Source organism: Salvelinus alpinus, chromosome 21 (genome assembly GCF_045679555.1).
Source record: "Salvelinus alpinus chromosome 21, SLU_Salpinus.1, whole genome shotgun sequence".
In the NCBI taxonomy this organism is placed as follows: Eukaryota; Metazoa; Chordata; class Actinopteri; order Salmoniformes; family Salmonidae; genus Salvelinus; species Salvelinus alpinus.
The window spans coordinates 33,580,866-33,605,026 of record NC_092106.1 but is presented as its reverse complement, the minus strand read 5'-3'; the positions used below and the strand labels follow the sequence as shown (position 1 = coordinate 33,605,026).

Here is a 24,161-nt window from a genome sequence, read left to right as displayed (position 1 = left end):
AAAAAAAACAAAAAAAAAAAACATTAAATTCTAAAACCTTTAAATGGAAAAGTGGTGAGTGTATATGTATTCACCCCCTTTGCTATGAAGCCCCTAATTAAGATCTGGTGTAACCAATTACCTTCAGAAGTCACATAATTAGTTAAATAATTTCCACCTGTGTGCAATCTAAGTGTCACATTATCTGTCACATCATCTCAGTGTATATATATACACCTGTTCTGAAAGGCCCCAGAGTCTGCAACACCACTAAGCAAGGGGCACCGCCAAGCAAGCGGTACTATGAAGTCCAAGGAGCTCTCCAAACAGGTCAGGGACAAAGTTGTGGAGAAATACAGATCAGGGTTGGGTTATAAAAAAATACCTGAAACTTTGAACATCCCATGGAGCACCATTAAATCCATTATTAACTTCTCTAGGGTAGGGGGCAGCATTTTCACGTTTGGATGAAAAGCATACCCAAATTCAACCGGCAGTTACTCATCCCCAGGAGATAAGATATGCATATTATTATTAGATTTGGATAGAACACTCTGACGTTTCTAAAACTGTTTGAATCATGTCTGTGAGTATAACAGAACTTATTTAGCAGGCGAAACCCAGAGGACAAACCATTCAGATTTCTTTTTTTTTGAGGTCACTGTCTTTTCAATGAGTTTTCATTGGGAAACCAGATTTCTAAGCGAATTGCTTGCAGTTCCTATGGCTTCCATTAGATGTCAACAGTCTAGAGAAATAGGTTGAGGTTATTCCTTTGTGTAATGAAGAAATACGGCCATCTTGAAGTCGAGGCACTCCAGGTGTCCTGGACATGCGCTTCAATCAAACAGAAGGCATGCTACATATCGTTTTAATCCTGTATTAAACACATATCATCCCGTCCTCAATTTTATCGATTATTAACGTAAAAAAATACCTAAAGTTGTATTACATAAGTAGTTTGACATTTTTGACAAGTTTACAGGTAACCTTTGAGATATTTTGTCGTCACGTTTGAGCAAGTTGGAACCGGTGTTTTTCTGGATCAAACGCGCCAAATAAATGGACATTTTGGATATATGTCGACGGAATTAAATCGAACAAAAGGACCATTTGTGATGTTTATGGTACATATTGGAGTGCCAACAACAGAAGCTCGTCAAAGGTAAGGCATGAATTATATTTTTATTTCTGCGTTGTGTCGCGCCTGCAGGGTTGAAATGTTCTCTCTCTTTTGTTTACTATGGTGCTATGCTCAGATAATAGCATTGTATGCTTTCGCTGAAAAGCCTATTTGAATTCTGACATGTTGGCTGGATTCACAACCAGTGTAGCTTTAATTTGGTATCTTTCATGTGTGATTTAATGAAAGTTTGATTTTATAGTAATTTTCATAGTAATTAATTTTAATTTGGCGCTCTGCATTTTCTCAGGCTTTTTGCCAAGTGATACAGTAGCGTCTTGCCTAAACTCAGATTTTTGGATATAAATATGAACTTTACCGAACAAAAAATACATGTATTGTGTAACATGAAGTCCTATGAGTGTCATCTGATGAAGATTATCAAAGGTTAGTGATACATTTTATCTCTATTTCTGCTTTTTGTTACTGCTCTCTTTAGCTGGAAAAATGGCTGTCTTTTTCTGTGACTTGGCTCATACCTAACATAATCGTTTGGTGTGCTTTCGTCGTAAAACCTTTTTGAAATCGGACACTTTGGCTGGATTTACAAAAAGTGTAGCTTTAAAATGGTGTAAAATTCTTGTATGTTTGAGGAATTTAAATTATGGGATTTCTATTGTTTTGAATTTGGCACCCTGCAGTTTCACTGACTGTTGACGAGGTGGGACGCTACCGTCCCACATACCCTAGAGAGGTTAAGAAATGGAAAGAATATGGCACCACAACAAACTTGTCAAGAGAGGGCCGCCCACCAAAACTCACAGTCCAGGCTAATAGGGCATTAATCAGAGAGGCAACAAAGTGACCAAAGATAACCCTGAAAGAGCTGCAAAGCTCCACAGCGGAGATTGGAGTATCTGTCCAAAGGACCACTTTAAGCCGTACACTCCACAGAGCTGGGCTTTACAGAAGAGTGGCCAGAAAAAAGTAATTGCTCAAAGAAAAAATAAGCAAACACGTTTGGTGTTAGCCAAAAGGCATGTGGGAGACTCCCCAAACATATGGAAGAAAGTAATCTGGTCAGACGAGACTAAAATTGAGCTTTTTGGCCATCAAGGAAAACGCAATGTTTGGCGAAAACCCAACACCTCTCATCAACCCGGGAAATTCTTGAGGGAAACATGTTTCAGTCTTCCAGAGATTTGAGACTGGGACAGAGGTTCACCTTCCAGCAGGTGTCTTAAGAGGAAACATTTAAATGTCTTGGAATGGCCTAGTCAAAGCCCAGACCTCAATCCAATTGAGAATCTGTGGTATGACTTAAAGATTGCTGTACACCAGCGGAACACATCCAACTTGAAGGAGCTGGAGTGGTTTTGTCTTGAAGAATGGGCAAAAATCCCAGTGGCTAGATCCGCCAAGCTTATTGAGACATACCCCAAGAGACTTGCAGCTGTAATTTCTTCAAAAGGTGGCTCTAGAAGGTATGGACTTTGGGGGGGTGAATACTTATGCACGCTCAAGTCTGTTTTTTTATCTTATTTCTTGTTTGTTTCACAATAAAACATATTTTGCATCTTCAAAGTGGTCGGCATGTTGTGTAAATCAAATGATACAAACCCCCCAAAAAGGCAACAAAATAGGAAAAATGCCAAGGGGGTGAATACTTTTGCAAGCCACTGTAGAATGCCCTTCTTGCCTTGTCTCTCAGATCGTTCACAGCTTTGTGGAAGTTACCTGTGGCGCTGATATTTAGGCCAATGTATGTATAGTTTTTTGTGCGCTCTCGGGCAACGGCGTCTAAATGGAATTTGTATTAGTGGTCCTGGCGACTGGAACTTTGATCTTACTGAGATTTACTGTCAGGGGCCAGGTCTGACATAATCTGTGCAGAAGATCTAGGTGCTGCTGTAGGCTCTCCTTGGTACTTGACAGAAGCACCAGATCATCAGCAAACAGTAGACATTTGACTTTAGATTCTAGTAGGGTGAGGCCAGGTGCTGCAGAATGCTCTAGTGCCCTCGCCAATTCGTTGATATATATGTTGTTCTCTCTCTCTCTCTCTCTGTATCAATCCTTAGTTATATCTGTCTTGATATCGCACACAAAACATTTCTCTAAATGTCTAGTTCACTCCCTTCCTCTTCCTCACTCTGCCTCCTCTACTCCCTCCCTCTCCTCGTTCCATTCCTCCCCCTCTCTCACCTCTTCATGCTGACCCAGGAGGTGTCGAAGATGCGTATGAGTCACAGCTCCCTCTCCAGGATGTCTCTGATAACGTCAGGAGGCATCTTTAGGAAGTGGATTTCTGATAGAGACTCTGGCTTGATGTTTCCTACAGCTTAGCCTCTTCCACCAGGGACTACACACACACACAGGAGACACACACACACACAGGAGACAGACACACACACACCAGTTAAACAAAGGTCAGGTGTGTGAATGTGTCTGATTTGATGTTCCCTACAGCATGCTCTGCCTTTTCCAGGTTAAATATAGGCCAGCTCTGCTGTTGCCGTACGGACAAGCCCTATGTTTGTGTTTGTTTATCCAGTATCCTCTAAAACAGCCAGGGGAGACAAATATTCACATAGTAAAATAACAGATAATGTATGGATATGAATGTGGGGACGTGTGTTGGTGATAATGCAGGGATGTGAATGTGGGGACGTGTTGGGGATAATGCAGGGATATGAATGTGGGGACGTGTTGGGGATAATGCAGGGATGTGAATGTGGGGACGTGTTGGGGATAATGCAGGGATGTGAATGTGGGGACGTGTTGGGGATAATGCAGGGATGTGAATGTGGGGACGTGTCTTGGGGAGGGAGGGAGGCCGATTAGTAAGGAAAAGTAATCGGAGTCAAAAAATCTAACATTTCTGCTTCATTCTCTCCTCTCATCCTCCCTGTCTCTTCCCATCCCTCCACCTCCCTTCCTCCCCATCCCTCCAACTCCATCTTCCTTCTGCAGCTACGTGGGAGAGTTGTTCCTGCCCACAGGGATGCATCTGCCTCTTAATTATCACTCCCCAAACTCACACACTTCATCCACCGACAGCTCAAATGATGTCCCTCCCTCTCTAGCGCTCTCCCTTCATCTCTGTGACTGAAGACTCAACCCCCCACAGAGAGAGATGGGGAGATATCTTAATTAATGAACAGAGTTTTCCCCAACCTCATCTACCCATCAGGGAGAAGGGGAAAGGGGAAGAAACAGAGAAAATATTGTCTATGAGGGGACACACTATGCGGTAGAGCACAGCAGGGAGAGAGAAGGGGCGTAAACACAGACAAAGTTTTGATGAAAAGTTGGTGCAGAACGTCAGCCTGAAGGAGATGGAAGTCCCTGTTGGGACCCCTGTCTCAGTCTATCACTGCCACATCACCAGCCAGCCCAGGCAACACACACACACATTAAAAACATACACACAAAAATGACAAACACAGAAACATACGCACATTACAAACAACATACATTACAAACTCACATCTCTGGGATCTGAGGCTGACTGACCACAGAGTGGGCTTATGACTAATCAGAGTAAATTATGGGAGGGAATTTAATAGCTGTCCGAGGCAGAGACGAGTGTGTGTGTGTGAGGGAGGGAGAGACACGTACCAAGGAGAGCCTACAGCAGCACCTAGATCTTCTCACAGATTCTGTCAGACTGGGCCCTAACAGTAAATCTCAGTAAGACAAAAATAATGGTGTTCCAAAAAAGTCTAATTCCATTTAGACATCGTTGTCCTAGAGCACACGAAAAACGATATGTACCTTGGCCTAAACATCAGCGCCACAGGTAACTTCCACAAAGCTGTGAATGATCTGAGAGGCAAGAAGGGCATCCACACCATCAAAAGGAACATAACTTTCAACATCCAAATTAGGATCTGGCTAAAAACACTTTAATCAGTTATAGAACCCAATGTCATCTATGGTTGTGAGGTCTGGGGTCCGCTCACCAACCAAGATGTTTTATTGTTTATTGTTTATTTCATTTCTATGTATTATCTATTTGGCAAGTTTAAAATGTCAATAAAGCCCTTTCAACTGATTTTAGGGGGGGTGGGGGGGAGAGAGAGAGAGAGAATGAGAGAGTTTAAGAGAGAGAGAGAGAAAGGACATGTCATTAGAATCTGCTCAGCAGTTGTCACAGAAAAGGCCTTGGTGAATCGGACAACCAGATCTGTTCACCGCAGGCTTAAAAAGATGTTAAAGGACCCGTCATGCCACACACACACAAAGACAGCTCATGCCAGAGAAAACAACTGTGCACAAACATACAAGCATACACCAATGCTCACCTCACCCCAGCCTACACACACACGTACACACACCAAGTGAACTGTACTTTCAATCCTTCAGTTCGCTTCGTTCAGCTTAGACATGAATCCTGGCTTAGGAATCCTTTCTGAATCCTGGCTTAGGAAGGCCACCAAATATTCTGAGATTTCCATACCCAACTATAACACTTTCCGTCAAGATAGAACTGCCAAAGGGGGAGGAGTTGCAATCTACTGCAGAGATAGCCTGCAAAGTTCTGTCATACTTTCCAGGTCTATGCCCAAACAGTTCGAACTTCTAATTTTAAAAATTAATCTCTCCAGAAATAAGTCTCTCACTGTTGCCGCCTGCTACCGACCCCCCTCAGCTCCCAGCTGTGCCCTGGACACCATCTGTGAATTGATCGCTCCCCATCTAGCTTCAGAGTTTGTTCTGTTAGGTGACCTAAACTGGGATATGCTTAACACCCCGGCAGTCCTACAATCTAAGCTAGATGCCCTCAATCTCACACAAATCATCAAGGAACCCACCAGGTACAACCCTAAATCCGTAAACATGGGCACCCTAATAGACATTATCCTGACCAACTTGCCCTCCAAATACACCTCTGCTGTCTTCAATCAAGATCTCAGCGATCACTGCCTCATTGCCTGTATCCGCTACGGGTCCGCGGTCAAACGACCACCCCTCATCACTGTCAAACGCTCCCTAAAACACTTCTGCGAGCAGGCCTTTCTAATCGACCTGGCCCGGGTACCCTGGAAGGATATTGACCTCATCCCGTCAGTTGAGGATGCCTGGTCATTCTTTAAAAGTCTACTTCCTCACCGTATTAGACAAGCATGCTCCGTTCAAAAAATGCAGAACTAAGAACAGATATAGCCCTTGGTTCACTCCAGACCTGACTGCCCTCGACCAGCACAAAAACATCCTGTGGCGAACTGCAATAGCATCGAAGAGCCCCCGCGATATGCAACTGTTCAGGGAAGTCAGGAACCAATACACGCAGTCAGTCAGGAAAGCAAAGGCCAGCTTTTTCAAGCAGAAATTTGCATCCTGTAGCTCTAACTCCAAAAAGTCCTGGGATACTGTAAAGTCCATGGAGAACAAGAGCACCTCCTCCCAGCTGCCCACTGACCTGAGGCTAGGTAACACGGTCACCACCGATAAATCCGTGATAATCGAAAACTTCAACAAGCATTTCTCAACGGCTGGCCAGGCCTTCCTCCTGGCGACTCCAACCTTGGCCAACAGCCCCCCCCCCCCCCCCCCCCGCTGCTACTCGCCCAAGCCTCCCCAGCTTCTCCTTTACCCAAATCCAGATAGCAGATGTTCTGAAAGAGCTGGAAAACCTGGACCCATACAAATCAGCTGGGCATGACAATCTGGACCCCCTATTTCTGAAACTGTCCGCCGCCATTGTCGCACCCCCTATTACCAGCCTGTTCAACCTCTCCTTCGTATCATCTGAGATCCCCAAGGATTGGAAAGCTGCCACGGTCATCCCCCTCTTCAAAGGGGGAGACACCCTGGACCCAAACTGTTACAGACCTATATCCATCCTGCCCTGCCTATCTAAGGTCTTCGAAAGCCAAGTCAACAAACAGATCACTGACCATCTCGAATCCCACCGTACCTTCTCCGCTGTGCAATCCGGTTTCCGAGCCGGTCACGGGTGCACCTCAGCCACGCTCAAGGTACTAAACGATATCATAACCGCCATCGATAAAAGACAGTACTGTGCAGCCGTCTTCATCGACCTGGCCAAGGCTTTCGACTCTGTCAATCACCATATTCTTATCGGCAGACTCAGTAGCCTCGGTTTTTCTAATGACTGCCTTGCCTGGTTCACCAACTACTTTGCAGACAGAGTTCAGTGTGTCAAATCGGAGGTCATGTTGTCCGGTCCCCTGGCAGTCTCTATGGGGGTACCACAGGGTTCAATTCTCGGGCCGACTCTTTTCTCTGTATATATCAATGATGTTGCTCTTGCTGCGGGCGATTCCCTGATCCACCTCTACGCAGACGACACCATTCTGTATACTTCTGGCCCCTCTTTGGACACTGTGCTATCTAACCTCCAAACGAGCTTCAATGCCATACAACACTCCTTCCATGGCCTCCAACTGCTCTTAAACGCTAGTAAAACCAAATGCATGCTTTTCAACCGTTCGCTGCCTGCACACGCACGCCCGACTAGCATCACCACCCTGGACGGTTCCGACCTAGAATATGTGGACATCTATAAGTACCTAGGTGTCTGGCTAGACTGCAAACTCTCCATATCAAACATCTCCAATCCAAAATCAAATCTAGAGTCGGCTTTCTATTTCGCAACAAAGCCTCCTTCACTCACGCCGCCAAACTTACCCTAGTAAAACTGACTATCCTACCGATCCTCGACTTCGGCGATGTCATCTACAAAATAGCTTCCAATACTCTACTCAGCAAACTGGATGTAGTTTATCACAGTGCCATCCGTTTTGCTACTAAAGCACCTTATACAACCCACCACTGCGACCTGTATGCCCTAGTAGGCTGGCCCTCGCTACACGTTTGTCGTCAGACCCACTGGCTCCAGGTCATCTACAAGGCTATGCTAGGTAAAGTGCCGCCTTCTCAGTTCACTGGTCACGATGGCTACACCCACCCGTAGCACGCGCTCCAGCAGGTGTATCTCACTGATCATCCCTAAAGCCAAAACCTCATTTGGACGCCTTTCCTTCCAGTTCTCTGCTGCCTGCGACTGGAACGAATTGCAAAAATCTCTGAAGTTGGAGACTTTTATCTTCCTCAACAACTTTAAACATCTGCTATCCGAGCAGCTAACCGATCGCTGCAGCTGTACATAGTCCATCGGTATATAGCCCACCCAATTTACCTACCTCACCCCCCATACTGCTTTTATTTATTTACTTTTCTGCTCTTTTGCACACCAGTATCTCTACTTGCACATGATCATCTGATGATTTATCACTCCAGTGTTAATCTGCTAAATTGTAATTATTCGATTTATTGCCTACCTCCTCATGCCTTTTGCACACATTGTATATAGATTCTCTTTTTTTCTACCATGTTATTGACTTGTTTATTGTTTACTCCATGTGTAACTCTGTGTTGTTGTCTGTTCACACTGCTATGCTTTATCTTGGCCAGGTCGCAGTTGCAAATGAGAACTTGTTCTCAACTGGCCTACCTGGTTAAATAAAGGTGAAATAAAAAAAATAAAAAATAAAAAAACATGCCCGCCTGGGGGGACACAGCCAATCACATCAGATGTTACAATTAGGTCTCATGACATGACAATATGTTAATTCTCAGACTTTTTCAACCAAAACAGTTAACACAAACATGTGCATACACACTGCTGGAGGGAGTTTGTGTGTGAGCGCTAGGTGAATGCTACGTGTGTGTACAGTACATGGTGTGTGTGTGTTACTGTAGGTGTTTCAGAGTGAGCTGGCTCTGTTTGCTGCTGTAAATGGAGGTGTAGACGTGGAGGAAGGCCACGAACTGGCTGGGTGTGAATCCATACTCTCTACAAGACTCATGGATCATCAGGAAGGAGCGACACAGATCACCCTGATCTGACGCTGGGAGGGTCAACACAAACGAGACAGAACATATTCAGGAGGGACAAGGCGGGACTAGCTAGTTTAAAGCTAGTCCTATATAGTCTGACTGTGACTGACTATAACTCTGGTGACTGGGATGGTTTCTTCTACCTGAGCCTTGTGGTCTTTCTCTCCTCCCCCCCCCCCCCCCTCCTTAGCCAGCAGCTTCTCAAGGATCTGACAGGGCAGTATCAACATGGGTTATGAAGGAGGAGAACAGAGCAAATCACAATATTATGTATAGCTGTATAGCTCTATGCTCTCATCCCCCTCATCCTCTCCTCTCACCTTCTTCATGATGCTCTCAGACCATCTGTCCAAGAGAGAGATTGAAAGGGAGAGACACAGGAAGAGAGAGAAAGAAATTGAAAGGCAGAGAGAGATAGAGATTGTAAGGGAGAGAGAGAGACACACAGAGAGCGAGAGAGAGAAAGATAGATTGCAAGGGAGAGACAGAAAGCAAGAGAGAGAAAGAAAGAGAGCAATGTAAACATGTTTCCCATGCCAATAAAGGCCTTAGAATTTAATTTAATTGACACAGACAGACAGACAGAGAGACAGAGATGGAGAGGGAGTGAAACAAAGAGAAAGAAACAATGATATAGAAAGTGTGGTAATGGCTGTGTACTGCTGTCCTTGTCCGTTTACCCCCCAGCTGAAAGGGCAGTGGGTTAGTCAGAAGAACTCAGAGGGAAGAGACATTTATTGATCTGATCCTGCAGCATCTACAGAACAAGCACAGCATCATAATAAACAGGGGGGAGGAGAGGGATGGAGAGAGGGGAGGGAGAGATGGAGAGAGGGGAGGGGAGAGAGGGGAGAGAGAGAGGGGAGATGAGAGAATGGAGGAGGTGTAGATCTGTCGATATGCCCTGGAGCAAGGCACTTAACCCTAATTGCTCCTGTAAGTCGCTATGGATAAGAGCGTCTGCTAAATGACTGAAATGTAACATCATGTAGATGTAGATGAGTAGCTAGATAGATGCGTCTCTCACGGTAGGTAAAGTAGTTGAAGTGGGGTCCAGTGAATCCGTCCTGGGATACAGGATCTCTGAGAGAGGAGAGGGGCTCCAGCTCCTCTGGGGAGTACAGGCCTGGAACCTCACCAACAACACACATATTACACTGATCTCAGTACAGTGCCCAGGCCAGTACACACAGAACCCATTACACACAGAACACATTACACACAGAACACATTTCACACAGAACACATTTCACAACAAACACATTACACACAGAACCCATTACACACAGAACACATTTCACACAGAACCCATTACACAACGAACACATTTCACAACGAACACATTACACACAGAACACATTTCACACAGAACACATTTCACACAGAACCCATTACACAACGAACACATTACACACAGAACCCATTACACACAGAACACATACACACAGAACACACAGAACCCATTACACACAGAACACATTTCACAGAAAAACCAACTGCAGAGAACCCGCTGTCAAACAGTATACACATACCCTCTGCAGAGGGAGAGGAGCACTGAGATGTGTGTGTATTACCTAATATTGAGTGGCCCCCCCCGCCCCCTTCTCCCCTCAGAACAGCCTCAATTCATCATTCATCTGGGCATGGATCCTACAAGGTGTCGAAAGCGTTCCACAGGGATGCTGACCCATGTTGACTTCAATGCTTTCCACAATTGTGTCAAGTTGGCTGGATGTCCTTTGGGTGGTGGACAATTGTAGGTACACATGGGAAACTGGTGCGCCTGGCACCTACTACCATACCCCGTTCAAACGCACTTAAATCTTTGTCTTTCCCATTCACCCTCTGAATGGCACAGACACACAATTCATGTGTATCTATACTCGGCTTTGTTTCAGGATGGTAAGTTGGTGGTTGAAGATATCCCTCTAGTGGTGTGGGGGCTGTGCTTTAGCAAAGTGGGTGTGGTTATATCCTGCCTGTCTGGCCCTGTCCGGGGGTATCGTCGGATGGAGCCACAGTGTCTCCCGACCCCTCCTGTCTCAACCTCCAGTATTTATGCTGCAGTAGTTTGTGTCGGGGGCTAGGATCAGTCTGTTATATCTGGAGTATTTCTCCTGTCTTATCCGGTGTCCTGTGTGAATTTAAGTATGCTCTCTCTAAATCTCTCTCTCTCTCTTTCTCTTCCTTTCTCTCGGAGGACCTGAGCCCTAGGACCATGCATCAGGACTACCTGGCCTGATGACTCCTTGCTGTCCCCAGTCCACCTAGCCGTGCTGCTGCTCCAGTTTCAACTGTTCTGCCTGCGGCTATGGAACCCTGACCTGTTCACCGGACGTGCTACCTGTCCCAGACCTGCTGTTTTCAACTCTCTAGAGACAGCAGGAGCGGTAGAGATACTCTGAATGATCGGCTATGAAAGCCAACTGACGTTTACTCCTGAGGTGCTGACCTGTTGCACCCTCGACACTGATTATTATTTGACCCTGCTGGTCATCTATGAACATTTGAACATCTTGGCCATGTCTGTTATAATCTCCACCCGGCACAGCCAGAAGAGGACTGGCCACCCCTCATAGCCTGGTTCCTCTAGATTTCTTCCTAGGTTCTGGCCTTTCTAGGGAGTTTTTCCTAGCCACCGTGCTTCTACACCTGCATTGCTGTTTGGGGTTTTAGGCTGGGATTCTGTACAGCACTTTGAGATATCAGCTGATGTAAGAAGGGCTTTAGAAATAAATGTGATTTGATTGTGTCAATTGTCTCCTTCCTTTCATATATACTGATTGAAGTGGAATTAACAAGTGACCTCAGTAAGGGATCATAGCTTTCACCTGGATTCAACTGGTCAGTCTATGTCATGGAAAGAGCAGGTGTTCCTAATGTTTAGTACCCTCAGTGTACACTACTACATCATACCATACTGCAAAAAGGCACGCATCATCAAGACAGCTCAGTGTACACTACCACATTATACCACACACCAGAGAAGAGAGTTGAAGTGATGAGAGAGTGAGTTGTGACATACCGTATAGAAAAGGTAAGCAGCAGGAGGGAGAGAGAGTAAAAAATGATGAGTCATAAAAAATATATAAGTTTGTCAGCAAACGCTTTTAATTAAAATACTGATTGGACTCCCTATCACAGGGCAAACACATTGCAGGAGGGAGGGAGAGAGTGACAGAGGGAGAGATGAAGGAGGACAGTGAGAAGTGGATGATGAAAGCGAGAGAGAGAGACAGACGGGTGACAGGGAGCAGAACAGGGGAGAGGAAGTAAGTGATGGTGAATGCAGGAGGCAGGGGGAGAACTACTGACTTTCAGAAGATATTCTGAAATATCCAACAGAAAGGCCAGTACAGTATAACGTTAAGACAGTTACCAGATAATGAGAAGTTTTCAATGAGAAGTCGGCAGCAACAGACAAAAGCCATGCAAATAGCAGTATTAAGTACTGTAGACATTTTCTCCATGTCCTAGCACTGTCAAAATGGGTCCCAAGAAATATGTTCTAGTGCAAGGGTTCCAAAACTGTTTTGTCCCACAACCCCATTTTTACATACATTTTTTGACCTCACGATGTAAAAAAGGTTATGTAATCAACAGCCAATGTTAACTTTTTTTAATTGGGACTATGACAGTCTATTACAAATCAGTTTGGCAGTATTTTGGACAGTAATTAAATATGAAGACAGGATGGTTTGAAGTGACTGTAGTGAATCAGAAAGGTGTCGGGAAGTTCAGAAGATCATCAGTAAATAATATTGTATGATCTTCTGTGTAGAAAATGAACATCATGCTTGATGATGTTTTTCCCCCAAGGCTGATTTAGAGCCTGGTCTTGTTCACTCGGCTCTAACGGCTTGTTGTCATAGTAGTGGGAAACAGAACGTACACACGTGTTCCTGAGAGTCTTATCTTTCAGTGATGGGGTAATAATATTGTGTGAGAGACTGGGAGAGAGTTGATTTAACCCTGTGGTCTGATTAGAGGTTCCAGTGGACTGGGAGAGAGTTGATTTAACCCTGTGGTCTGATTAGAGGTTCCAGTGGACTGTGAGAGAGTTGATTTAACCCTGTGGTCTGATTAGAGGTTCCAGTGGACTGGGAGAGAGTTAATTTAACCCTGTGGTCTGATTAGAGGTTCCAGTGGACTGTGAGAGAGTTGATTTAACCCTGTAGTCTGACTAGAGGTTCCAGTGGACTGTGAGAGAGTTGATTTAACCCTGTGGTCTGACTAGAGGTTCCAGTGGACTGTGAGAGAGTTGATTTAACCCTGTGGTCTGACTAGAGGTTCCAGTGGACTGTGAGAGAGTTGATTTAACCCTGTGGTCTGACTAGAGGTTCCAGTGGACTGTGAGAGAGTTGATTTAACCCTGTGGTCTGACTAGAGGTTCCAGTGGACTGTGAGAGAGTTGATTTAACCCTGTGGTCTGACTAGAGGTTCCAGTGGACTGTGAGAGAGTTGATTTAACCCTGTGGTCTGACTAGAGGTTCCAGTGGACTGTGAGAGAGTTGATTTAACCCTGTGGTCTGACTAGAGGTTCCAGTGGACTGTGAGAGAGTTGATTTAACCCTGTGGTCTGACTAGAGGTTCCAGTGGACTGTGAGAGAGTTGATTTAACCCTGTGGTCTGACTAGAGGTTCCAGTGGACTGTGAGAGAGTTGATTTAACCCTGTGGTCTGACTAGAGGTTCCAGTGGACTGTGAGAGAGTTGATTTAACCCTGTGGTCTGACTAGAGGTTCCAGTAGACTGTGAGAGAGTTGATTTAACCCTGTGGTCTCACCTGCGGTCATGTCGTATCGCAGCAGGCTGAGCACCCACTGGGTTCGGACACACAGAGCAAACAGGTAGTGGCTGTGGTCATCCACCGTGAACTTAGCCTTCTCACCTGAGACCAGAGGAACAGAGCGTTAGGCACGCACACAAACACGTAATAAGTGGCTGTATTGTGTGTATGTGTGTGTGTGTGTGTGGTTTAGATTTGCCTCCCTAAGAGTGAGGATTAGATATAAGGCAGTAAGTAAGTGCTGTGATAACAGCAGTCTAATCTAAAGCTGCTGCGTGGAAAGACTAGAGCAGCTTAAAGCTGAAGCTTTACTCTGATAACACATGAACTCATCTGAGACAGCACACACACACCTGTTCATAGACCTGTACCAGAGACCCTGCTAGCTGGTGTGTTCCTAGTGTTGCCCCAGGCTGCTTGGCTCCCAAGGCTCTTCTGGAGAACAGGCTACAGGTACGCTGAGTAGATGGTCTGGAGCTGCTCCCTGTCTGGATAACTAGAGGAGAAAGTGGCTGAGAATGTGTGTGGATTGGTTCTGCTATCCTTGTGGGGCCCAAAAATCCCCCAAATTCTCCCCCGTGGGGATATTTTCCACATACCCATGAGGAGAAAAGCAATTTTAAGTTTAGAGCTTAAGCGTGTGTGTGCGTGTGTGTATATATATATATAGTGAGTACACCACTCACATTTTTGTAAATATTTGAGTATATCTTTTCATGTGACAACACTGAAGAAATGACACTTTGCTACAATGTAAAGTAGTGAGTGTACACAAAATAACTCAACACAGCCGTTAATGTCTAAACAGCTGGCAATAAAAGTGAGTACACCCCTAAGTGAAAATGCCCAAATTGGGCCCAAAGTGTCAATATTTTGTGTGGCCACCATCATTTTCCAGCACTTCCTTAACCCTCTTGGGCATGGAGTTCACCAGAGCTTCACAGGTTGCCACTGGAGTCCTCTTCCACTCCTCCATGACGACATCACGGAACTGGTGGATGTTAGAGACCTTGCACTCCTCCACCTTCCGTTTGAGGATGCCCCACAGATGCTCAATAGGGTTTAGGTCTGGAGACATGCTTGGCCAGTCCATCACCTTTACCCTCAGATTCTTTAGCAAGGCAGTGGTCGTCTTGGAGGTGTGTTTGGGGTCGTTATCATGTTGAAATACTGCCCTGCAGCCCAGTCTCTGAAGGGAGGGGATTATGCTCTGCTTCAGTATGTCACAGTACATGTTGGCATTCATGGTTCCCTCAATGAACTGTAGCTCCCCAGTGCCGGCAGCACTCATACAGCCCCAGACCACGACACTCCCACCACCATACTTGACTGTAGGCAAGACACACTTGTTTTTGTACTCCTCACCTGGTTGCCGCCACACACGCTTGACACCATCTGAACCAAATAAGTTTCTTGGTCTCATCAGACCACAGGACATGGTTCCAGTAATCCATGTCCTTAGTCTGCTTGTCTTCAGCAAACTGTTTGTGGGCTTTCTTGTGCATCATCTTTAGAAGAGGCTTCCTTCTGGGACGACAGCCATGCAGACCAATTTGATGCAGTGTACGGCGTATGGTCTGAGCACTGACAGGCTGACCCCTTCAACCTCTGCAGCAATGCTGGCAGCACTCATACGTCTATTTCCCAAAGACAACCTCTGGATATGACGCTGAGCACGTGCACTCAACTTCTTTGGTCGACCATGGCGAGGCCTGTTCTGAGTGGAACCTGTCCAGTTAAACCGCTGTATGGTCTTGGCCACCGTGCTGCAGCTCAGTTTCAGGGTCTTGGCAATCTTCTTATAGCCCAGGCCATCTTTATGTAGAGCAACAATTCTTTTTTTCAGATCCTCAGAGAGTTCTTTGCCATGAGGTGCCATGTTGAACTTCCAGTGACCAGTCAGTATGAGGGAGTGTGAGATCGATGACACCAAATTTAACATACCTTCTCCCCATTCACACCTGAGACCTTGTAACACTAACGAGTCACATGACACCGGGGAGGGAAAATGGCTAATTGGGCCCAATTTGGACATTTTCACTTAGGGGTGTACTCACTTTTGTTGCCAGCGGTTTAGACATTAATGGCTGTGTGTTGAGTTATTTTGAGGGGACAGCAAATTTACACTGTTATACAAGCTGTACACTCACTACTTTACATTGTAGCAAAGTGTCATTTCTTCAGTGTTGTCACATGAAAAGATATACTCAAATATTTACAAAAATGTGAGGGGTGTACTCACTTTTGTGATATACTGTATATATATATATATATATATATATCCGTACTCACTCTATGGTGCAGATGCATACTTTGGAGGTGAAGCGGGAGGTGGATGTGGGTCGTCCCGCAGCGCCTCCTGCTGACATGCAGGCCACCACCTGGATGTTCTCCAGACCCACCCTCCAGGTTCTCATCATAGAACCCATGGTACGTCACAAACACCTAGAACACACAAGGTGGAGAGAGGAGAACTCTGTCACGTTATGAGAGCTTGACTCGTTTCTGTCTTACACGTCGATCAAGAAAATTAGTATTTTCATTATTGTGTTATGTTGCATTGCATTGAGTGAGGTTGTGTTATGTTTTGTTGTACAGTATTGTACAGTATTGTACATTACTGTATTGTACTGTATTGTAATGTATTGTACTATTGTATTGTATTCTAGTGTATTGTACTGTATTGCATTGTATTCTAGAGTATTGTACTGTATTGCATTGTATTCTAGAGTAATATATTGTATTGTACTGCATGATGCTGTATTATATTGTATTCTAGAGTATTGCACTGTATTGTAGTGTACCTGCTGTAAGAAGGCTATGAGGTTGCTGGTGCCACACTTGTCAGGCTTGGGCAGGTTGATGTCTTTGAGGCAGAGGACCAGGTTCTCACAGTGTTTGGGTCTGTAGGCCTGTCCCGTGTTGGAACTGAGCAGCAGGCAGGTCTGACTGAGCTTCTGGAGGACGTGATTAGACGAGGTCTGGGCGCTACAGTGGACCACCGCTACCTGGGTGGAACGCAGCCGAGAGAACACATAGAGCTGCAGCATACTGGAGGAGAACACATAGAGCTGCAGCATACTGGAGGAGAACACATAGAGCTGCAGCATACTGGAGGAGAACACATAGAGCTGCAGCATACTGGAGGAGAACACATAGAGCTGCAGCATACTGGAGGAGAACACATAGAGCTGCAGCATACTGGAGGACAACACATAGAGCTGCAGCATACTGGAGGAGAACACATAGAGCTGCAGCATACTGGAGGAGAACACATAGAGCTGCAGCATACTGGAGGAGAACACATAGAGCTGCAGCATACTGGAGGAGAACACATAGAGCTGCAGCATACTGGAGGAGAACACATAGAGCTGCAGCATACTGGAGGAAAACACATAGAGCTGCAGCATACTGGAGGAGAACACATAGAGCTGCAGCATACTGGAGGAGAACACATAGAGCTGCAGCATACTGGAGGAGAACACATAGAGCTGCAGCATACTGGAGGAGAACACACACACAGTAGGCAGAAATTATTGAAGGAGGATATGAGTCATGACGGAGGTTTGATATCAGAGGATGAAGTAGGGATGACAGAGGTAGAGGAGAGAGGAGAGAGGGGAGAAGAGAGAGGAGAGAAGATAGGAGAGGAGGGAGGAGAATTTACTCTGTATTGAAAAGTGTTGATGCCGCAGGGGTCTGTTTAACTGAGTTTGTGAGACAGAGCTCAGGGCAAGGGGGGACATTTTGTGATGGTGCAAACTGAGATAGGATAATTGGGAAGTGTGTTTGTTTGTGTGTGTGTGTGTGTGTGTGTGTGTGTGTGTGTGTGTGTGTGTGTGTGTGTGTGTGTGTGTGTGTGTGTGTGTGTGTGTGTGTGTGTGTGTGTGTGTGTGTGTGTGTGTGTGTGTGTGTGTGTGTCTGAAGGCAGCAGTGGATATTAATTAGATGTTTTTTCATCAGACAGGGATGACACAAGCGTTTCCATGGCGCCCTGACCTTTCCGCAAGATTAGGGTTGTGTGTGTGTGTGTGTTTGTTTTTCATGGGGGGTGCTCAAGTGAAGTCTAAAAGCCAATAAGATATGCCCTCCCTTTTCTGGGTGCCCGTGGATGACAGTAATGACTGTACATTCAACAAGTCTCTGACCCCCGCCTGCCCCTCAGCACGCTATGCTATTCTAAGAAAGGTCACGCCTTAAATAAAACATTCCTGGAGACATAAGTGTGTTTGTCGTACAGTTCTCCCTGAATAGTCAGAGGATTGGGTTTGTCATACAGTTCTCCCTGAATAGTCAGAAGATTGGGTTTGTCGTAGAGTTCTCCCTGAATAGTCAGAGGATTGGGTTTGTCGTAGAGTTCTCCCTGAATAGTCAGAGGAGTGTGTTTGTCGTAGAGTTCTCCCTGAATAGTCAGAGGATTGGGTTTGTCGTAGAGTTCTCCCTGAATAGTCAGAGGATTGGGTTTGTCGTAGAGTTCTCCCTGAATAGTCAGAGGAGTGTGTTTGTCGTACAGTTCTACCTGAATAGTCAGAGGATTGTGTTTGTCGTACAGTTCTACCTGAATAGTCAGAGGATTGTGTTTGTCGTACAGTTCTACCTGAATAGTCAGAGGATTGTGTGCATTTAACACACTGATTCAAGTGTATTAAACATCCTCTGTGTGTGTGTGTGTGTGTGTGTGTGTGTGTGTGTGTGTGTGTGTGTGTGTGTGTGTGTGTGTGTGTGTGTGTGTGTGTGTGTGTGTGTGTGTGTGTGTGTGTGTGTGTGTGTGTGTGTGTGTGTGTGTGTGTGTGTGTGTGTTTACCCCTTGCAGGGTTGTCTGTGTTGGGAGGAGAGCCAGTGGGAGAAGCAATGCAGTCCTCTCTGCATGTCGGGGTTCTGGGTAATGGGGAGTGTGTAAACTCTTCTAAGCTGAACCGTCAGGACGTTCCAGAGTGTACACAGAATCAGGGTCATAGAAGGAGTCCAGGGGCTTCCTCAGGTCAGGAGGACTCTCTCTAGCCCAGCCTAGCACCTGCGATACACACACACACACACACACACACACACACACACACACACACACACACACACACACACACACACACACACACACACACACACACACACACACACACACACACACACACACACGATGGTGATTAGCAGAGGTGTGGACTTGGACTCGGATGACTGGGATGACTTGTACTCGAGTCAGACTCGAGTCACAAATATGATGACTTTCAACTCGACTTTGACTTTAACACCAATTACTCGTGACTTGACTTGGACTTGAGCCTTTTGACTCAACCTGACACCTCCCAAAGACCAAATATTTTTAAAAGTGTGCAGCGCATCAACTCTTCATTTAACGGATTACAGTTTGAATCAGACAGCAGCCAATCAAATTGTGCCAGCTGAGAAAAAGGTGTGCGTGGCAGTGCAGAGGAACGTCGGCAGGTGAATTCAGATGGAGCCCTTGGAAAGATGATACCCAAATTATTATCTTTTGATATAAAGACGACGCTGTATCAACAAAAAACTTGCGATACATGCAGGAAGAAAATTACAGACGGAGGCGCAACAATTTCCAACTTTGTTTGACCATTTGAAGCTGCACAAAGAACGGTATGTCGTGGCTAATATAGCCGACAGCTATATAATTTATAATTTATAACTTTACTATTATAGCATGTAGGCTAATGTAACGTTAAATCAATGAGCCTCCACACAGTCAGTCAGTGTGGGAACGTGATCATTGCACCCAAGATTGAGCTACAACTACGCTAGGCAGTTGTTAGCCTGGTGATTAGTTGATTAATGGATGGATGGATGAATGAATGAATGGATGGATAAATGGATGGATGGATGGATGGATGGACGGATGGATGAACGAATTATAAATTATTAATAAATTAATGGATAAATGGATATATAAATGGATATATAAATGGATGGATGGATGCTTGGATGGATGTTTCTGTACAGCACTTTGAGATATCAGCTAATGTAAGAAGGGCTATATAAATACATTTGATTTGATGAACGGATGGATGGATGAATGAATGAATGGATAAATGGATATTTAAATGGATGGATGGATGAAAGGATGGATGGATGGATACATGGATGGATGATATATAAATGGATGGATGAACGGATGGATGGATGGATATATAAATGGATGGATGAACGGATGGATGGATAAATGGATGGATGGATATATAAATAAATGGATGGATGAATGAATGAAGGAATAAATTAATAAATGGATAAATGAATGGATAAACATATGGATGGATGGATATATAAATGGATGGATGACTGGATGGATGAATGAATGAATAAATGGATGTATATTTAAATGGAGGGATGGACGGATGAACAGATGAATGGATACATAAATGGATTGATTGACCGCCTCGTCTCACCTCCTTGGTGAAGTCCTGTCGTGATCCGAGGTTCCCGCCCAGCCCTCTTATGAGATTTACCACAAACTGACACTGTTCCGACCGCACCACAAAGTCATTCTGACAGAGAGAGAGAGAGAGAGAGAGCAAGGGAGAGAGAGAGAAGAGAGACGTAAAACTCGATTTGGCTAGAGTATGTTTGGGGTAAACTCTGATTGGCTAGAGTATATTTGCTGAAAAACTCCATTTGGCTAGAGTATGTTTGGGGTAAAACTCTGATTGGCTACAGTATATTTGCGTTAAAAATTTATTTGGCTAGAGTATATTTGCGGTAAAACTCCAATTGGCTAGAGTATATTTGCAGTAAAACTCCAATTGGCTAGAGTATATTTGCGGTAAAACGACACTTGGTTACATAAATCCAGTTAATGCTATTGATTACGACCAGTAGAGAGCAGTATCAGTATGTTTAAGGACCGAGTCCAGGCCTCTGTGGTCTCTCATACAGTTCTCCAGGTTACTGCGACACTCATCAGGCTGACCCTTCAGCCACGACTTGACCAACGCACTCACATCTGTGTCCTCATCACTACAGAGAGAAGACGGGGGTTGGAACATGACTAGAACATGACTAGAACATAACTGTGGATTTACCTGCTCTCCTGGGACCTACAACCACCACTCCCATTCCTCCCTCCCTCCCTCCCTCCATCATTTTGTCTATACTCTCGACTAAATAGCTAGTAAACTCCAGACCAGAGTTTTCCTCATCTATGGGGAGTGTCCCACAAACACACGGTCACAAACACACACACGACTATTGTCCCCCACCTGACTGGATATGAATTTGAGGCGTGCCTCCTCGTAGACGGCCTGCAGAGCGTTGCTGAGAGTATTGTCCTCCACGTCAGTGAAGCCCACCTCAGGGAACACGTCTTGGACAAGGGCATCAAACCTGCTGCTGTCTGCACCTGTCAGCTTGGACATGGTGTTCAACCTCAATGCCTTCACCACCAGACCCCCCTCCTTGACTGGAGGGCACATAGATAGAGAGGGGGTATAGGGGAGAGAGGAGTTCATTTGTATAAAAGTTAACTTGTTTCTTTGTTATTCTGCTACACTGTGTCTCTACTAGCTACATCAGCAGCTTTATACATGTGCTGATTACGACCCGTGTCATGATTTAGAGTTCATCAATACCCGTGTCATGATTTAGAGTTCATCAATACCCGTGTCATGATTTAGAGTTCATCAATACCCGTGTCATGATTTAGAGTTCATCAATACCCGTGTCATGATTTAGAGTTCATCAATACCCGTGTCATGATTTACAGTTCATCAATACCCGTGTCATGATTTAGAGTTCATCAATACTGTTGTTCTCCTCTCTAAAGCTGCACTAGAGGCACAGAAGCAGAGCTGGTTTTTCACTGGAACATTTGGCCTGACAATAGATGGAGCAAACAGAGCAAGCCCCAGGGACAAACGTGCTGTCTGACAAATAGAATAAACGAGGGAACGAGAGAGAGAGAGAGAGAGAGAGAGAGAGAGAGAGAGAGAGAGAGAGAGAGAGAGAGAGAGAGAGAGAGAGAGAGAGAGAGAGAGAGAGAGAGAGAGAGAGAGAGAGAGAGAGAGAGAGAGAAAGAGCGAGAGAGAGAGAGAGCGGTGGAGAAGGAAACAGAGAGATCAACCGGGGATCAGAGAGATATGGACAACCAGGCGTCAAGGGGGAGGCAAGGAGAGGTCAGAGAGAGGGGGGGAGAGAGGAAGAGGCAAAGAGGAAAGAGGGGAAGAAAACAACTCAACTAAGACCACTGTTTGAGGAAAATGACAAAAGGACAGAGAGAGGCGAGAGAGCCCACAGATGAAAGTTTAGAGGGGTAATTTGGCTAATAGGGATGTGTTTTGAGAGTGGGGAGTAAGTGTCAGTTTAGGGTGTCTTACTTTTGTTCTTGGCCTCACTCCTCCTCTGCTGCTACAGCAGACTTCTCCTCCCCAGCCGGACTCCCTCTGTCACCAGCCATAGTGCTGCTGGGCAGTCAACAGCTCCCTACACACAGTCCGTACATGTTACACGCTAAGACATAGATACATACAGTGCATTCGGAAAGTATTCAGAACCCTTGACTTTTTCTACATTTTGTTACAGCCTTATTCTAAAAAGGATTAATTTAAAACAAATACACAATACCCCATTATGACAAAGTGAAAACAGGTTTTTAATTTTTTTTGCTAATTTATAATAAAAAATAAAAAAAATCTTATTTACGTAGGTATTCAGACCATTTGCTATGAGACTCGAAATTGAGATGTTTTTACAACTTGATTGGTCCACCTGTGGTCAATTCAATTGATTGGATATGATTTGTAAAGACCTGTCTGCATAAGGTCTCACATGTGACAGTGCATGTCAGAGCAAAAACCAAGCCATGAGGTCAGAGGGAATTGTCCGTAGAGCTCAGAGACAGGATTGTGTCATGGCACAGATCTGGAGAATGGTACTAAAACATTTCTGCATCATTGAAGGTCCCCAAGAACACAGTGGCCACCATCATTCTTAAATGGAAGAAGGTTGGAAACACCAAGATTCTTCATAGAGCTGGCCTCCAGGCCAAACTGAGCAATCGGGGGAGAAGGGCCTTGGTCAGGGAGGTGACCAAGAAGCCAATGGTCACTCTGACAGAGCTCCTCTGTGGAGATGGGAGAACCTTCCAGAAGGACAATCATCTCTGCAGCACTCCACCAATCAGGCCTTTATGGTAGAGTGGCCAGACTGGAGGAAACATGGCTGTCACGTCTGGAGGAAACCTAGCATCATCCCTACGGTGAAGCATGGTGTTGGCAGCATCATGCTGTGGGGATGTTTTTCAGCGGCAGTGACTGGGAGACTAGTCAGGATCGAGGGAAAGATGAATGGAGCAAGGTACTGAGAGATCCTTGATGAAAACCTGTTCCAGAGCGCTCAGGACCTCAGACTTGGGCGAAGGTTCACCTTCCAACAGGACAACAACCCTAAGCACACAGCCAAGACAATGCAGGAGTTGGTCCGGGACAAGTCTCTGAATGTCCTTGAGTGGCCCAGTCGGAGCCCAGACTTGAACATCAGAGATCATCAGAGATCTGAATATAGCTGTGCAGTGACGCTCCCCATCCAATTTGACAGAACTTGAGAGAATCTGCAGAGAATAATGGAAGAAACTCCCCAAATACAGGTGTGACAAGCTTGTAGCGTCATACCCAAGAAAACTTGAGGCTGTAATGGCTGCCAAAGGTGCAAAAAACGAATTACTGTGTAAAGGGTCTGAATACTTATGTAAATGTGATATTTCAGTTTGTTTTTATTTATAAATTTGCAAAAATGTCAAAAACCTGTTTTGCTTTGTAATTAAGGGGTATTGTGTGTAGATTGATGAGGGGGAAAAAACAGTTCAATCAATTTTCGAATAAGGCTGTATGGTAAAAAAAGGTGGCACAACACATCTCCCTACAAACAGATACAGAGACATTAAAGGCAGAGTGGGAGATTTTCGTAATCAAGCCTCTTTTCTAGTCAGATGAACTCATGCATACCATTTGTCTCTCCGTGCAGTTTGAAGAACATTTACTGCACACAGAGACATACAAATGTTATCCATGAGTTCATCTGACACTAGGTAAGTCGCAAAGGGACTTGGCTGTCAAAATGTTGCACTATCCTTTTAAAATAAGAAAAAAATAACACAAAGACATACACACACCTGGCGAGGTTGAAAATGGTGACCAGCTTGCGTCCCAGTATCTCTTCGTCTTTGAAGCCATCTGAGTAGAGGATGACCTCAGTGATGAGCTCGATGTCTGTTCGGGACATGACCACGGGCCTGAACAGCTGCTTCACGTTGTCAGGCAGCTGCTGTCTCCCTCCATAACTCTTACCAGCCGGGTTCAACATTGGTAATAGAGAGGGAGGTGATAGAGAGAGACAGAGACAGAGAGAGTGAGACAGAGAGAGAGAGACAGAGAGAGAAAGAGAAAGAG

At 45.2% G+C, this 24,161-nt stretch overlaps 1 protein-coding gene and 1 pseudogene across 1 annotated transcript; both read right to left on the bottom strand.

Moving 5' to 3' along the window:
* The window catches only part of LOC139548484 (cytoplasmic dynein 2 heavy chain 1-like), a 25,768-nt pseudogene extending 4,441 nt beyond the window's left edge, over positions 1 to 21,327 (bottom strand).
* On the bottom strand, positions 21,015 to 24,161 carry LOC139548280 (cytoplasmic dynein 2 heavy chain 1-like). Its single transcript, XM_071357858.1, has 3 exons — positions 23,885 to 24,161; positions 22,092 to 22,197; positions 21,015 to 21,178 (listed from the first exon to the last, which is right to left on the bottom strand). Exons 1-2 carry the CDS (start codon positions 24,073 to 24,075, stop codon positions 22,161 to 22,163), a joined length of 228 nt encoding a protein of 75 aa, XP_071213959.1. The 5' UTR covers positions 24,076 to 24,161; the 3' UTR covers positions 21,015 to 21,178; positions 22,092 to 22,160.